At 45.2% G+C, this 14931-nt stretch overlaps 1 protein-coding gene across 1 annotated transcript in view; it reads right to left on the bottom strand.

The window, feature by feature from the left end:
• Positions 1 to 570: 570 nt before the first annotated feature.
• The window catches only part of LOC311158647 (EF-hand and coiled-coil domain-containing protein 1-like), a gene marked incomplete at both ends in the record, with an annotated part of 34572 nt that continues 20211 nt past the window's right edge, over positions 571 to 14931 (bottom strand). Inside the window, 6 exons of the mRNA XM_084214208.1 lie at positions 571 to 707; positions 2747 to 2816; positions 4268 to 4426; positions 6862 to 7021; positions 7284 to 7398; positions 8659 to 8885. Coding sequence (XP_084070334.1) covers positions 571 to 707; positions 2747 to 2816; positions 4268 to 4426; positions 6862 to 7021; positions 7284 to 7398; positions 8659 to 8885 — 868 coding nt within the window. The remainder of the gene's footprint in view (positions 708 to 2746; positions 2817 to 4267; positions 4427 to 6861; positions 7022 to 7283; positions 7399 to 8658; positions 8886 to 14931) is intronic.

The following is a 14931-nucleotide window of genomic DNA, read 5'->3' as shown; positions in this document are numbered from 1 at the left end:
GATGAGGGTGGTGGGCACAGTTTGGTGTCAGCCCAGTCCCAGTTTTGCAGAGCTGTAAATCAGTGTGGGTGAGGTGAGGGTGGTGGGCACAGTTTGGTGCCAGCCCAGTCTCAGTTTTGCAGAGCTGTAATCCCTGTGGGTCAGATGAGGGTGGTGGGCACAGTTTGGTTTGGTGCCAGCCCAGTCCCAGTTTTGCAGAGCTGTAATCCCTGTGGGTCAGATGAGGGTGATGGGCACAGTTTAGTGCCAGTCCAATCCCAGTTTTGCAGAGCTGTAAATCAGTGTGGGTCAGGTGGGTGTGGTGGGCACAGTTTGGTGCCAGTCCAGTCCCAGTTTCGCAGAGCTGTAATCCCTGTGGGTCAGGTGGGTGTGGTGGGCACATTTGGGTACCAGCCCAGTCCCAGGGTCCCCCCAGGGCTGGACTTTGCAGCCCAGGGAAGGCAGGGCTGTGCCCAGCCCAGGGCTGCTGCTCCTCCCTTGGGTCACTGCTCACTCCTGGCCGGTCCAGGTGTGGCTGAGCTGGACAAATGTCCCTCATTCCTCCTTCCAGCTGTCCTGGGCTGCCTGGGCTCAGCAGGAGATCACCAGGGGGTTGGACAGGGACCTTGGGCTCTGTGCCTGCTCCAAGGGCTGCTCCTTGTGCAACAGTTCACAGGCTGCCAGCTCCTGCTGAAGGGTGTCTAGCACTTCCAACAGCTGGGCTTTGCCTTGGGAAAGCAAATTGCAAACATGAGCATTTGAACAAAGTCAGGAAGTTGCAGTTTCACAATCATAACAGGCTCTTTTCTTCATAGGTGCCCTTTCAAGTGGTTATCATTAAATGTCTAAATTTTGTGACCAAATAATGAATTCCTGTCCAAAAAAAACGTGAGCAAATCTGGGTTCAACTATCTTCTCTGGTTTCCTCTTGCTTCATCCCCCTGCCCACTGAGGTCTCATGTACTTGTGTGAGCAGATTATTTCATATCACCATGGCCAACCCAACCCACTTTGACTTGTCAGAGGAACATGTTTGATTACAAAGACTCGGGAAAGAAAAATGTTTGATTACAAAGACTTGGGAAAGCTGCTGAAGCCTCCCCAAGAGCACAGGCAGACAGTGGGAAGCAGAGAAGGTGAGCTGTGTATGGCAGTGGTGATGCAGAATGCACAGAGAGCAGCACTTGCAGTTCTGGGGAGCTGAGCTGTGCTGCTGTTACAAAGGGAGGAGCTTTGAGCAGCATCCCGTGGTGTTGTCACTGCTAGTAATGAAGGGATGGGACTTCTTTCAGGCTAAAAATGATTTATTGCTCAGACAAACATCAGTCTCAGAGGCTGTGAGATTTTAGAGGAGCAGGCAGTCAGCCATAGCTCAAGAGCAGTCACAAGTACTTCCTTACAAGGGTAACAGGGTTTATTTTGCTTTTCTAACCCATCACCTTCACTCACTTCTGCTGCACCGTGGATACTTTTGTCCAGTGGCTTCAGTCTCACTTGCACACAAATGCTTCTGTTATAACTTCTGAATCCTCAGCTCACTCCACACAACCCCAGCCCTACACTACAAACCCTTCACCATCCCATCAGTGCAGCTGCTCACTTACTTAAGGCATATTCTTACAACTATAGAACCATAAGTTTATGATTTTTCTCCTTACTTTCTGTGTAATGTATTTTTACATCAATCCAAGCTTCTTCTAAGGTTGCAAATCAAACCCTTCAGTGTCTGTGGAAGTTTCTGTTTTTCTGATTCCCACACATTGGAGTCCCTGTTCCTGTGCAGGATAATTGGCAGCACCTTCTGGACACTGTGCTGTGGACCCAAAAAGTCTCTTCTTCTGTTCTCTCAGGAGAACATCATGGCTCATCTGTGGTTTCTCTCTGTATTGGTGTCCTGGAGCCTACAAAAGTCTATCTTTTCCCTCTTTTCTCTGCTTCCTCTGCAGCTGAAGAGCACAGCTTGGCTCTGGGCTGCCTGTGCCCTGGATTGCTGGGCACAAGGAAAAACAGCCTTTGAAACTGCAAACCCCAAAGGGTTCCCATGTTGTTCTCCCTAAATCACTGTAAATAATATTCTCCAAAACCCAGCCCATAGGGCACATCTGGTCTTTTCTAATCTAGTCTTTGACTGCTGCCTGCCTATTAAAGCCCCTCCAAGCCATGTTCCTGGGACAGGATGTTCATTCCTTGGAGGGAAGTACAAATGCTCTGCTAATAGGAACAAAGTAATCAAAGCAAAGCCCTGGGGCCATGATTCCTGCACAGCTCCTGCAAAGGCAGCTCCAGACCTCTGGCAAGGGACAGGAACTTGCGAGTTTAATTTCACACCAGGATCATGAAATGCTGTTATTGGAGGAGTGGAGGTTTGAGCTGGTTTCTGCACAGAACTGCTCTGGTGGGTAAATCTTGTGTTGCAGAGAGGAACCCAACACACTGGGCTAGCAAACCTGAGAAACAGCTGCTTTACATACTTGGACATTTCTCCACTTTCTCATATCAATAAAACCCTAAAAACATTTGTAGGATACTGAATTATTCCCCAAAGGCCAAATTTTAATTAAAATTTTATTTAAAAAAGCACCCTGGGTGTGGTTTTGATGCATCATGGACTAGAAAGCATCACTTAGCATAGGTACTCTTCTTGCAAGCTACCTCCTTCTCCCCAGCCTGCACCCCAGGATTTGAAATATCCTTTTCCTCCCCGGTGTTTGTCCCCAAAGGACACATTTCATGCTTCTTGGTCTTTAGATGTGACTTTTTTTCTTACCAGGCTGGGGATCACGGCAGGATTCCAAAGTGCTCAGCAGGATTTTCCCCAGGGCTCGCTTTGATATGTTCTGTTAAAAAAAAAAAAAAAGACAAAATTATGGCACCAATGTATCCTTCACCAGTTTACAGATATGCAACAGAACCTGTGTGCAGGGCATTTGCATTTGGAAACTAAACCAAAATGACACTGAATCTTGATTAACACAAGACTTGGTATTCGTTTTATTTTCAAGCATTTGATCTTAGGCCCTGCTCAGACAGTTTGTAGGGGGTTGTAATTCCTTAATATGGCTGTGGAAAGAGAAATAACAATTATTTAGCAGGAAATACAGAATTTTCTAGAGCTTGTGCCCAAGCAACTGTAGGTGGCAAGGAGGACAAGCAGAGTAAAAGCTCTTTGAGTCCTCTGCCAGGTCTGTGGGAAGGTGAACTGGACCTGGGGGTGTCATTTTAGGAAGGGTCTTCTCAGACCCAGCTGAAGGACAGAGCAAATGTCCTGTGGCAGGGCTGGATGTGAGATGTAATAAACATTAGCCAAAGTGAGAGCACTGTAAAAACTACTCAGGATTTGGATGGTTTCTCTCAGTGGTGGTTTTACATACGAAATCCGGTGGCACATTACATAATGTGCCTGGGAAAGCAAACTGTCCTCATTTGCTGGCAAGACACTGGTGTGCTTTCTGGGAGATGGTCTTGCAATCAGTTTAATTAGCACTTAGAGAGCCCTGAGTATCTGCAGGGACAGGTTGTTCTTGCTAAAACTTCAAGAAATGGATGTGGAAGGGAGCAATTCTGGGAGGAAGATGCTGCTACCTCCAGGCAGAGCTGGCCCTGCTCCCTGCCTGGAGCCTCTTCCATCTGCTTGGCTGCCCCAGTGGGGACTGGAGCAGAGTGGGAAGCAGTGTGAGGATTTCCCATGGCCTCGGCAGCACTGTGTGAGGTTTTATTAGTCCTGACAGGATGTGTGTGTGCCTTTGGGCAGTCACTGTGTGGTGGCAGGTTCTGTAAGGAATATTTGAGACATGAAGGTGAATGTGCTGGGGAAGTGACACCTAAACCCACAGGTTCTGAAGGGTCTCTTTTGTCTTGAGTACATCCCATTAGGGATTATGGAGATTCAGGGGAGATAAAACTCCCCTGGAAGTTTTATCTCTTTAATGCTGACTCAGAGTTGCATTAGCAAGCAGTTAAACAAAGGTCCTGTTCTAGAAGGAAAAATACATATTCCAGAATCTTCCTGATTGCTCCCTCCTCTGTATTCTTCATTTGCCTTCAATTTTGGTTTAGAGGGTAATGAGCTTGAAGATTCAGCTCCAAGGAGACCTCTAGGCTTTTAGAAAGCCAGGCAAAGGGGTCTGAAAGCTTTCTGCAATCACCAGGCAGCTCCCAGGGCACACATCTGCAAAATCCTGTCCTGCTGTAAAGGATTTTGTACTTCCTAGAAGGGATGACCATATTCTCAGTTTGGAAGGGACTACAGACCCCAGTTTTCAGTCCCAGGACTGCTTTCTCACCATACCAAGTCTCGGAGCTGTTGGAGAAGCTGCAGAACATCCAGGAGCTTCTCTTCCACCAGGGACAGCCGAACCCTCTCTGTCTCCAGCATCTGCAGCTCCATCTTCAGCACTTCTGTCTCCTCCACCTTTTGCTGCAGCTCCCCGAGCCAGGGGCCCTTCATCTGCACAAAAGACAGCAAACTGAAGGCACTGGAGCTTCTCCTTTCTTCCCCAAGGATTGCAAAGCTGAGTTTTCCCCCTTTGGTGGTAAATGGGGCTCAGTCCAGAAGATTCCCTTGAAGGGAAGTCCATTTCTTTAATGTGCTACATGAAGTGAGATATCAGGGGTTGTTAGGAAATCAGAGCTTTGCTCTTGTGCACAATGAGAGCTCATTCATCACTGGGTGCAGGCAGCTCATTCAGGAATTTTAAATATTACACTTATTATGTATTTTATACTTAAATACTAGCATTGCTATGTCAGCCTTCTCCCCTTTTACATTACTGTTGTTCTCTATAGAGCAAAACTAATTTGTGTGCCCTCAGCACAATCATCTCTTGGTCTTGCAGCTCCTACCTAGCAATCATCTGTACATCCAGTGAGACAGTCCCTGGTGCAGTGGGAACCAGGTGAGAAACACCAAGAGCAACAACCTCTCCACTGTTTCTCCTTGCTTTTCTCCAGATGTTGTGATGAACTTCTCCTTTGACCCTGCATGGCAGTTCATACACCAATTGTCTTTTTAATTAAGCTTGCATGCAAGCCCATATAGCAAATAACTGGCATTTCTTTGTAACACTACCCTTGGCAGCATAACACTTTATTTTTAGACTTCACTCATGGTCTCCCCATCCATCACCCCGAGGTCACCGAGGAGCTATTTATAAGTGTTTGGCTGTTGGAAAGTAGAACTTTCTAGACATGACAAATCTCAGAACTCTCTCAAACTCTGGTTTTACAAGCCTGAGATGGAGCAATTATTAATCAGTATTTGAGAGTGCTGCCCTTCACTTGCCTGCTGAGGCTCTTGCTTGTTGTTGTTGTTATTTGTCTGATTTTCCACACTGAGCAGGTACAAACAGAAGCATATACAACCCTGTGTAAGGCACTTTTGTCAGCCTCAGAGAAGGTGTTGGTGGTTTATTTATTAAGCCAATATATTTATTTGCAAGGTGCTTGAGAGAGAGCATTTCTTAGTCTTCCTATTTGTTTTCTGTTGATTACAAGGACAGTCACCTTTTTGACAGGAATTTTTTATTACTTGTCTGTTTTGTAGCAGCAAATTCCTTCCCTATAACTGCTGGCTAATATAAAAGGGCTTAAGAATAAATTTCCTAACAGGCTCAACATGATTCATCCTACTGCTATTGAATTCATGTCACAGTGAATTGGCACTGTGTCTTCTTCACCTCCTTGCCTGCCTCTAAATCAAGAGCAACAGATTCCATTTTTCTTCTGGAATTTTGTATTAATCTGTTGATAATGGTGCTTTTCCAGATGAGCTGCACACAACTAATATCCATCAGCAGAGATGAAAAAGAGGGCAGTATGATGCTGCAGAAGAAGATGAGCCCCTCAGAATGGGGAAAAAGGAGAAGAAAACTGGCACTACCTGCAGGTATTTTTTTTCCTGTGGACTGATGCTAAGCAATAGAGAAAGAACTTTTGTGTTTCTCTAAAGAATATTGCAAGGATAAATTGCCACTGAATACTGCAAATTGTGTAAGGCAGAAACAGGATTTTGTTCTGGTTTTAATTTTTTTCCCCCTAACAAGTAAACTCTTTAATTTAGTCAAGGGAGAAAATTATATGAAACACTGTTAAAACACAAAGGATGGCAACATGTATAGAAGCTGAATACTTTACCCTCACCTTAAATATTTCCCTGATTCACATAATCCTTCCAGAACTACTGGAAGCTTTCTGCTTTGTTTAAAGATGGGGTATAAAATACTGAACAAGCACAGGAGAAAGCAGACCAGGGCAATGCACTATTTTTGTTTCACAGAAAGATTGCTGGCACTTCTGTGCCCATCAGGGGCTGAAGTCTGCAGAATTTAAATAGTGATCTCACACAGGAGTACTGGGACACAGCACTGGGGCTTTAAAAAATGTGGTTATAACCTCTGCTCAAGGGGAGCTGGACATGCTGCAGAACTAATTTTATTCATATTTTATTATATTAGATTTATATATTGTATTTATGATATAAATATGTCAGTCTAAACTCAAGAAAAAGACAGAGTTAATGGGATAATTTACTCCAAAATAAGAAGTCTCAGCCAGCCTGAGGGATTTATTGAAAAGTTATCCTGCTCCCAGAGGTGCTGGACGCCTTAGGATATGGGGAGTGCTTCATCCACAGCTGGAGAACCTCAGTAAATCAAGGACAGCATTTGAAGGGCCTGGGGTACCTCTCATCCTCCAAAGGCAGTTTTAGGTAGGAACCAGAGTAGAAATGCAGGTGCTGGAGGAAAGCAGGAGATGTCTGAGCTGACAAACTACAGCACAACAAGAAACATCAGCAACAGAGAGCAGAATGGCCAGAATACACATAAATGCAGCTCCCCAAAGATGCATAAACAGCTCTTTCACCCTCTGCTTGGCACCTGTTACCTCTTCCATGCCTGTTTCCAGTTTTTTCTCTTGGTGGCCCTTGAGTTCTGGCTGCTCTGTGAGGGGGGAGATTGTTCCTGAGAGCTCCACAGGGTCCTTCCCCTCAGTGCTGGTGGTCTCCAGGTAGGACAGCAGCTTTCTCCACGTCTTTTCATCACATCTACACACATCATTAAGAGAAAAGAGTTAGTGAGACCTCACAATAGAGGTCTGTGTTTGTTAAAACCAGTTTTCCTGTGGAATTTTTGGCAGCACGGGTCACAAATGAGTGTCTGACACTAATTAGGGCTCGGGGGGAATCTCCAGCAGGCTGCTCCCCATGGGCCACACAGGATGGGCAAAAAGCTCCTGACTGCAGCCATGGGTTGTAAAAGGATCTTTGCAAAGGGCTCAAATGGCATTAATTAACAAATTAAACTTACCCACTGCCACAGCAAGGCAGCTTGGCCAGGATCCTCTTCCCGTGGCCCCCTGGCCACTGCTCCTCCTCCTCGTCCGAGGCAGCCTGGCCCTCCACGGAGCGGAAGAGCTGCTCCTCTGCTGGGAGACAGGCAGCCCTCAGCAGCACCCCAACAAGCCCAGCTGCACCCCCAGTCTGAGCCAGAATGAAGTGAGAGCCTAAATCCCCAGAGAAACCCCGGGCAGGTTCCCAGCAGCCCTGGGAAGGGGCTGAGGCAATGGGTTTTGCATGGGAGGTGTTTGCAGCAGTGATACAAAACCACCACAGGCAGCTGCAGCCAAGATACTTATTTTAAGTGTCTTGAACATTTCAGTGCTCTCTTGTGAGTAACTTGGAGCTTTTACCTCAACTCTCTTCTTTCCTTGAGTTAAGGTAAGGATAAGTGTGAAGGATCAGCTGTGGGGGGCAATTACTGTTCAAGGACACAGATTTTTTGTTGGAACATTTTCCCCTGTTTTAGAATCTGTGACCCCATGATTTATTTGTATGAAAACATTTTGCTAAAAAGCTGTTTGTTCTTGAAATATAGGTAGTGTAATTTTATGTGGAAACTCTGAGCTGGCAGTGTGTGATTTGATAAAAGCATTTGTAAAAGCAGGTTTGCTTTCTAAGTCTAGCCAGATGAAGAACATGCTACAATGTTAATTGTATTTTCTTGTCACTATTTTTAACATTCCCAAGCAGCTGCTTGCCAGTTCCACTCAACACACACCTAAAATCTAGTTTTTTGTCACAACAAACTGCTCTCCAGCCTGCAGTAAAGGTACCTTGTAACTCAGAATTATTGTCAAGATAAGTGCTTTTGTGGTCTTTGAACTGGATGTGCCCAAAAATATAAATCACTACAGGGAAGCCAAAGTGTGCAGTGTTATGGCAGCTGTTGGTGCTACATGTGCTAAACAGCTTGGGCTTGTCCAGAGTCACTGGAGCAGCCAGGATGTTTCCAAGGAGCGTGGCTGCACAGAATATTAACTGCAAATTGTTTCCTTGGAAATTATTTTTGCTGAGGTTTTCCGTTTTTATTTACAAAGAAATGAAATCTTTATACTTTTTAGCCAGGAAAAAAAGATTTGGTGGGATGACTCATGTGGAAAAAAGCAGTTTTAAATCATAGCTCTAAGTGATAAGTTCAGTCTTTCATTAAAAACAGAATTATGTGAGGAGTGAGGAGTGGAAATCTGGGCTATAAGGTTTTGCATAGGTCTGGGATTTCAAGACTCTCTAGGACTGGTTTGTGGTGTGGTGCTTTGACCTGTCTGGTGGTTTTGCTGCTGCTGGGACCAGAGATGAGAGAGGCCAGGCAGTGTTTGGGGCTGGCTTTGAGCTGGGGTTGGTACCGTGGTCGGCGGTGCCCGGCGGTGCCATGGACGCTCTGTGGGTGCTCCTGGGCACGGCTGCTCCTTCCTGCTGCTGCTCAGGGTTGTTCTGCTGCTCCTGCTGCTGCTCAGGGCTCCTCTGCTGCTGCTGCTCCTGCTGCTGCTCCGGGCTGCTCTGCTGCTGCTGCTCCTGCTGCTGCTGCTTGGGGCTGCTCTGCTGGGCCAGCTGGTATCGCTCCAGTTCTGACCTGCAAAAGAGGCCAGAGTGTCGTAGCTGAGACAGAGACAATACAAAGCAACACACTGCATTTCCAGAAGGCTTCAAACCCTGTTTTTATTCTAGCATGCGTGCTTGTTCTACATTCTTACAAAGCTCATAACTTTACACTTTGCTCATTGGTCACGAGAGACAAGCAAAGTGCTCCTTGGAATAGGCAGTTGCACGTTTCTCTTATTCATCCTTCTTTCTTTCTTGGTTTCTATGTCAACAACCTTGGTAGGAAATTCTTTCATTGGTAAACATGGATGCTTTTATCAAACTTCTCAATGGCTCACAGATGCTGATGTGAAGCCTCTTCCACACCAGAGTGAGGTTGGTGTGCAGGAAATTTGGGAAACCAAGATGTGCCCAGCATGGCTTCAGTTCAATGCAGCTGCTGGGACTGGCTGAAGAACGGGGCCATCAGTCCCAAGGGCTGCCTGAGGTGACTTCCCTGATGACCAAAGGAAGGTGGATTTCAGCTGTCCTGTGGTAAGAAGAGCTGAACAGTGCCTGTAACCTTTAGGTCAGGTCAAAGACCTCTAGGAAACATCTGTGGAGTAGTCACTGTGGCCACAGGTACCTGCACCCAGTCCCGTGGGCTCAGACATGTCAGGGAGTTGGATCCATGTCTGGTGAGCGCTGGGATGAAGCAGAGTCAGAGCCTGAGCAGTCAAAAAGAATGATCCAGGAATGGTGACACACCTGGAAACTAGGGACTTGCAGGTGAGGAGTGACTCAGAACAGGTGTCCTCCGTTGGGATTGTCTTTGTCTGAGGCCAATGACAGGACATCACACTTATGTGTTTTAAAGGAATGGCTTTCAAGGGATAGGACACAGATCAAATATTGTAACTGAGGAACAGGAGTCCTCCCAGGTGCCAAATTCCCTCCAAATTCTTCCACAGGTTAGTTTTGGTCTGGCGAATATTGAGTATTTCTTTATTTAACACATTAAATAGCAAAAATGAGAGCTAAACCACTTAGCAGGTGGGTCCTGCTGACACAAGTTGTATAATGTAAGCTTTCTGTACAAATCTTGTGCTTCCTGCCAGGTGATCCAGCTGCAGCTGGGAGGGGACTTTGGCTGCAGGGACAGAGCAGCTGAGGCCATGCTGGCTACCAGAATTGCAGAGCTTTTGTTTAACTCAGCTGCTCCTGAGGAGCCACACCAGTGGTAGCTCCCTTATTGCCTGTGAAACTGTAAGGAGTAAACAAGATCATGAATTTAATGACAGAAGTCACTGCTTGAAAACATCTGTAGGGGAGAAGCTGAGCTCAGCCTTGCTGAGAAGCCAGCACTTGCTTTACCCCCTTGAGTAGGGCTGACTGCATTAAAAACTAATGACTTACTTCATTTGCAATTTATGGCATTATTCTGCTCAGCAACAACTGGATTTCCTGTAAAGCCAAGGGAAACAGCAATCCCCAGAAAGGAGCCTGGACAATCATCACTTCTGGAAGAAATTACAGTGCACAAATAAAATGCACTGTAAAGCCGGCACATTCGGAGTGGAGGCTCTGAGAGGCATCACAGAGCTTCAGAGTTCTGGAGAGCAGCTGGGGAATATTCCCTTCACAGGGATACTGCATTTTACTTTCCTGCAATGTACTGATTTGCTGGTACTCTACAGGAATCCTTTACAATTTCTTGAGCACCGTAGTTGGTGTCTAAGCAGATTGTTCTCAGTTTCAAGCTGCAGTAGAATTTAGATTGCTTGGTTTCAGATTCTAGAGTTAGTTCATATAACACAGATGCTGATATTTCAGTGAATATCTATTGCAGTGGTTAAGATTTTAATGTATAAAACATGGAGAATTTTCAAGTATCATGGAAATCTTTTCCAGCAGGTGTGGGTGAAAGGGACTCGAGGAGGAGCTGGAAGCAGGAATCTTCACTGCTTCTCAAACACAGGTTTAATTCTTTCCTCATTGCTATTCATACAGCATCAAATGGGTCTCCATAAATGAGAAGCAGAGTGAATAAACAGCACATTTGTTTGGGGCAAAGATCAGAGGGGGAAGGTTTGTGTGGGGTGAGCGTGGCAAGGCTTCCATGGAGACAGGGAAACAGCCCCCATTCATGCCAGAGCCTTTGTCCTCAGCACAATGGGCAGCAGCACTGCAGAGGGGAGAGTTTGCAAAGTGCTGGACCTCAAAGTAATGTCCATGACTAACTGGCTTTTAATTGGCTCTGCTGTATTGTTATGGAAACATGGAGCTGCAGGAAAACCCACCTGCTTCTGGTGCTGAGCAAATCTTGGGCTTGAATAATTCCAGCCTGATCAGAAAATAACTCTGAGGAATTATTAACTTGTCATTCACAGACCTTTAACTGGTCTCTTTTAGAGACTTCCTTGGAGCAGATCAAACAGCTGTGTGTGTACATTGCCCTGAGTGCAGTTATACTCAGAGCTACACTATTTTCAAAGTGTAGGACTTGTGGTTTTTAACCAAAATGAGGTGTGATTTTTATTTGTGTACTATTTTACCTAAACTGTCAGAGTTCAGGGAACTCAGAATGGTTTCAGATTTGGCTTATTCCCTGTGGGAATTACAGACTTCAGGTGTCCACGTTTTGGAATTATTTATGACTTTTCATTTACAGCTGAGATTTTGTTTTCATGCTGGAGCTGAGGGTCTGTGTGGGTTTTCTGAATTCATCTGTCTCTGGTTGGTGCTGTGAGCTCCCCCCCAACAGAAATCCTATGAATGAACTTTCTGTGATCAATCCAGATGCTTCATCTCAGCTTTTAAATAGCTTGATCTGTCAGGCATTAAAGATAAATGTTTAAAAGCATTAATTTTTAGTGGCTATAATAAAAATCACTAAATATCCTGGCTTTATATGGGCAGTTCTAAAGCATAGTTATAACTTCAACTACAATGGTTACAGTTCTGGGAGGTTTCCAGTTCTTGGCTGATGATTTTCACTTTCTTGCCAGAATCACTAGCCTCTTAAAAAATCCTTGAAGTGATGGCCATGTGTTTTCTTGCAAACCTTTCCATCTCCCTGCATGTTGGATATGAGCAGGCAAATCCTGGGACGGTGCTGTCACACACAGCAGGGCTGTGCCTCGCTGTCCTTCCTGTGGTGGCTTTGAGCGCTCTGGAGGCAGCACCAACCTTTGTGCACCCATGATGGAATGGCTCTGTTTGAGGGCTGCCTTTAGCCAAGCCCACAAGGAATAGCAACAGAGGCATGTGGGAGCAAACACAGCCTCACCCCCGCATGCCCGTGCCAGAATTGCCTGGATACATTCTGTTTGTCCTTCCTGCTTTTCAAACTCACATTTTGAGAATTCTGTCTCTCCTGCTGTCCTGACTTGGATTTTACAGAAAGATGCTCGAGACCCTACAATGTAAAAATGAATAACTAAAATCCTGTGGTGTTCTGAGCAATGACAGCTCTAACCAAGGCACTTGACATAAATCACTGAGGCCAGGGAAAGCAGAGCTGTGTTCCTGTGATCATTTCCTTGTGTAACAGCCCTCACCTCGTGTGTTCCTTCACGTAGACCTGTGCTCTTTAATCCCCAGGAATCCTTCCCTTATCTCCTGGGTGCTGCAGTGTATGGCAGTAAAAATCAAATGTCCAGGGAGCCTTTTAGTGTCTTCAGAAGTGTTCTTCCTAACAGACTATTTAACAGCTGGGTGAAGATCCCGCAGAATTCCACTCTGAAAGCTTAAAAATGTGCCAGAGCTCTTTTTGATGTCCGTAAAACTGCAGCTATCCCCGAGTGTGGCACAGACTGAGAGCTCCTCCTTACTGGCACATAAATTCCTTCAGGATTTATTTCAGCACCTCCCAGATTTAGAGCCTCGTGGATATGGATGACAGGAGAGAAGATGGCTCATTTAACAGCAAACACTGTGCCTTCAGCTGGCTATGAGTTATTTCTGACAGGATCTTCCTGAGTTTGGGAAAATCCCACAGGAATGTGTGAGGTAGGGGCTGCATCCAAGCTCTGCATCCAAGCTGGGTATTTCTCAGGAGCTGTGCAAAGGGGTTTTGGTGCCTGCAGGTTCCCCAGGAGAGCTGAGCTGAGGTGTCAGAGCCAGCAGCTTCCACTCCTCAGATCCTGCATCAGGAAGCAACAACAATTACCTCACCCTGTTTGCTGCTTTGCAAAAACATCCTCAGAGCTTCAGAGTGCTGCTCTCCACCAGAGACTCTGGAATTCTGCATGTTCCTTCAATCCAAGCTCTATGCCTGCTATCTTGATGTCTTTAGAAAGTTTTAAGTTTCCTGAGAGCAGCCTGTCCTTTGCCTTCTTGAAGTATTGTTCTGGTAGGTGACTGACAAGTGACTCCTGAATTGATTCAGAGAACTCAGAATGTTCTGAGTTTAACTCCCAAGGCTCAATGTTAAGTGAATGGCCCATGGTTGGATCAAATCCACAATCTTGGCATTATTAACACCACACTCTGACCAACTGAGCCAATCTCAGGGTCAATCCTTTGCAAATATTTGTAAGTTATTTGCCAGTTCCTAAAGACCAGAAAATGCTGCCTAGTGATTCTGCATTTATTAGGATCCTGTGCTTTGGCAGCAGTTATAGCAGCTTCTATTTTGTTTTTTGTGAGTGATATGGTTGAATAAGAAACATTACTGGGAGGTCAAAAAGCCACTGACAGGAGTGTAATATGACCATTTTAGCTGCTCCCTGGGTGTAAGAACTGATTTCTGCCAGTGTTCAGCACTGGCTCATTTCCCTTCTCCATGCTGGACCTCTGCCTGTCTCAGCAGCACCTCCCATTTCTTCGATGAGCCCCAGTCCAAGCAGCTTTGCATTGCATTCATCACCAAATTCACTTAAATTTAGATCTAAGTTTAAATTCACATAGACTCTTTCCTAGCAGAACACTTAAGCAGGTGCATCATTTTAGCCAATTATGACATCTCACTGACATAAACCCAGTTTAATTAGAGTTTAGCTCTAATTATGTGGCCATCACAGGCTGCAGGGCAGAGCTACTAAATGAGGTGAAGGAGAGAGATGGTCATAGGTACAGGAAAATTCCTCTTGAGGAAGTTGGGTAAACAGGATTCCTTTCCTGTTTTCAAAATCAAGAATATTTTAACACTACTCTTTGTTTCTTTGCTTCTCCCTCTTAAAAAAAAAAAAATTAAGCCAATGCTTAATTGCAATTTCCCCCTCATTATTGGAGCCTCTCCATGGGGGATCCCAGCTGTGTGTGAGGGGCTGGAGCTTTTTTGGGGGTACACATCATGCTCCCCATCACGAGCAGCCCCTGCCCTCCACAGGAGCCCACAGGAGGCAAAGAGCCTTCCTTTGGACACTCTCACAGGTATTTAGAAACAGATACTTCCTCTTGTTTTCAGAGAGCTTCCTCAATAGATTTCCACAGGAAGAGAGGGAAATCTGTATGAAAAACAGGAAGCAGTCCTCAGAAGCTTTCTGTGATCAGCACTAGGAGGAAGACTCAAAATAAATGTGGTTGTTTGAAGCAGTAGGTGACACCAGTGGTGTTACCTTATGTAAAAACAGTGATTCATAACATCACAGGGCTGCAGCAGGATTAAAAACCTCAGGTGTTTATATATTTAGCTTTTCATTGTAGTTGACAGTAGGTGACCAGCACTGAAACTTCTATAACCTGGATTTTACACCATATTTTCTATTTTCACTTTACTGCCCTGGGCAACCCTTTTGGAAAACTTCCCATCTCTCACAATCTTGGATGGGATCCCAAACTTTCTCATGCTGATTCTGTTCCTCTTGCCCCAAATATAAGACTTCATTTTTTCCCTTGGCTTTTTGACCTTCTGTAATTCAGTTTCAAATCCTGAGATTCATGCATTAGAAGGGAAGACAGGTCAGGATAATATTTGACAAAATCTGACATGCAGAAATATTTGTCAGTTAAAACCTTCTAGAGGTTTCGCAATGATTCTTTCTGATCCATCTTCAAACTCCCACAAAGTTCTAGATGTTATGGAGTGGTTATAGACTTTACTGTGGGCACAGAAAAAGGAGGGGGAATTTGTAACTCTCCACCTTAAAAGCAAC

This window comes from Fringilla coelebs, assembly GCF_963513975.1.
Source record: "Fringilla coelebs genome assembly, chromosome: 13".
Classification (NCBI taxonomy): Eukaryota; Metazoa; Chordata; class Aves; order Passeriformes; family Fringillidae; genus Fringilla; species Fringilla coelebs.
The sequence above is the reverse complement of the archived record's forward strand: the minus strand, read 5'-3'. Positions and strand labels throughout refer to the sequence as shown.